Source organism: Galendromus occidentalis, unplaced genomic scaffold (assembly GCF_000255335.2).
Source record: "Galendromus occidentalis unplaced genomic scaffold, Mocc_1.1 scf7180000075482, whole genome shotgun sequence".
Classification (NCBI taxonomy): Eukaryota; Metazoa; Arthropoda; class Arachnida; order Mesostigmata; family Phytoseiidae; genus Galendromus; species Galendromus occidentalis.
In genome coordinates, this window is record NW_003803472.1 from 1 (window position 1) to 1793 (window position 1793).

At 52.9% G+C, this 1793-nt stretch overlaps 1 protein-coding gene across 1 annotated transcript; it reads left to right on the forward strand.

Moving 5' to 3' along the window:
• Positions 1 to 93: 93 nt before the first annotated feature.
• On the forward strand, positions 94 to 1787 carry LOC100904205 (uncharacterized; the record flags this gene model as incomplete). The annotated part of the gene is made up of 2 exons (XM_003737335.2): positions 94 to 376; positions 1002 to 1787. Coding segments are annotated over 2 exons (819 nt in total), but the record flags the coding sequence as incomplete, so codon positions are not given.
• Between the last annotated feature and the right edge of the window lie 6 nt (positions 1788 to 1793).

Below are 1793 nucleotides of genomic sequence, written 5' to 3' on the forward strand. Positions count from 1 at the left end.
TATCTCTGGTTTGGAAAGGCGGAATTTCATGCGGTAGACGTTGCTGTGAATGTCTCCGCAAGCACGACAAAAAAAAAGGTATGAGTCGGGTAGCACGTACTCGGTGTCTACCCGGTGGGGGTAGGGGGTCGGTTGGTGCTGAGTGCTGATTTGAGGGTCTGTTCCCCCGGGCATCGTAGCGCCTCCGGGGAAATTCGCTTGGTGACTCCACGCAGCACATTCCAAAGCGAGAACACGAAATCACGGCATGTTCATACACATGGAGTTTCGAACGTTCGACTGCTGATTGAACACGTATCCCTACAGCTCGGTATTTGTTCGCGAATCCATAAGACTTCTGCGCTCCAGGAGGAGCTCCGAGTGCCTCGATCTCAAAGTTAGTAAGAAACAACAGACGAACATCCGGTTTTTCTTCACGAATACGCATGGAAGAGCAGGAATTGACCCTGAGAACGCGCCGAATGGAAGAGATCTGATCGGCTTTGGTATATCGCAGTCTCCGATGGGTCAGGCATAACTCGGAAACCAACGGAGAGACAGCGAGAGAGACTGCTGGAACATCCAGCGACGAGGAGCCGAACACTTTTCGTCCTTTTCGAACACGTCCTTTCCCCGGACGACCCATTTTCGATGCCTTCGGTGTTCATCATTTCCGGGAGAACTTGATTCCTTTGCGACTGCGCCATGTTGCGAAATCAACGACTGGGAATACGTGACTTTCTACGACGCTCGGATCGCGCGTGACAATCTCGCGCGGTCTCGCGTACTACTGTTTATCGATGACCGTTATCTATGATGGCTGTCTTGTGTCGATGCGCTGTGATGCTAGCCATCCAACACTACTGGTTTGCGGGCGTCCCACTGATGCTAATGATGTTCCCGCATGAGCTCGGCTGCAAATCGAGATTCAACTTCTCCGCCGCCTCCTGCGATATTATGCTAATAAGCTTGAAGCGGTAGTCTTGAATCTCGAATCTCATATCACGACTGTTTTTTTTCAGAGGAGTTCGAGCTCGGGATCCCCGAAAGCAGGCCCAAGATCGATCACACCGGGAGGGTCAGCTGGAGCACGCTGGCCTGCTTCGTCCTTGTCATAGGTATATTAATTTGCGCGACTATTTTTGTCGTCGCTTGCCTCCAACTCAAAAGGGAGGGCGTGGAGGAAGTGCACAATGCCTCTGCGACCTTCCAAAAATTTATGCGGAGTCGAATGGTCCGGAACGCCACCAAAAGCCTAGCCGCCGTGAGTTCGGAGCTCGCGGCGGCGGCGAAGGACCTAAAAGAGGAACGAGCCGCCAATTCGGTGGCTCGGATCCTGGCGCATGTCGCCGATAAGATCGGCGAGCTCGACGATGTCGAGCTTGCTAAAATGTGGCGCCAGGGCTCCGACCTCGTCGGCAGCCTCTCAAGGCTGTCGAAGGACGCCTCTGCCACTCTTGAAGGGGTGTTGGCTGTCCTGGCGGAAGCCCCGGCTATAAAGCACCGCTTGTGTGGGGCCGCCGGAACATACTTCGGTCTTTTTCTCGGCGACTGCTAAACAAGCTGGGTTGTAGGTAATTTAGGTATAATAATTTGTAAATATCGTCCGCCACGTGCTCGACGCGCCAACCCGGGAGTGATACGATCTGGAAAGCCTGCGGACCGCCGGTAAGCGTCATTTTTCCATCGCGCACTGATGTCTGAAAAAAAAACCAATCCCATTCGAGAACTCGGATGGAAGTGTTGGTGGAATCATTTTTCTATTCGAGGATTTCATCGATGGAGATTCCCGACAAATCAATTCTGCCCGAGTC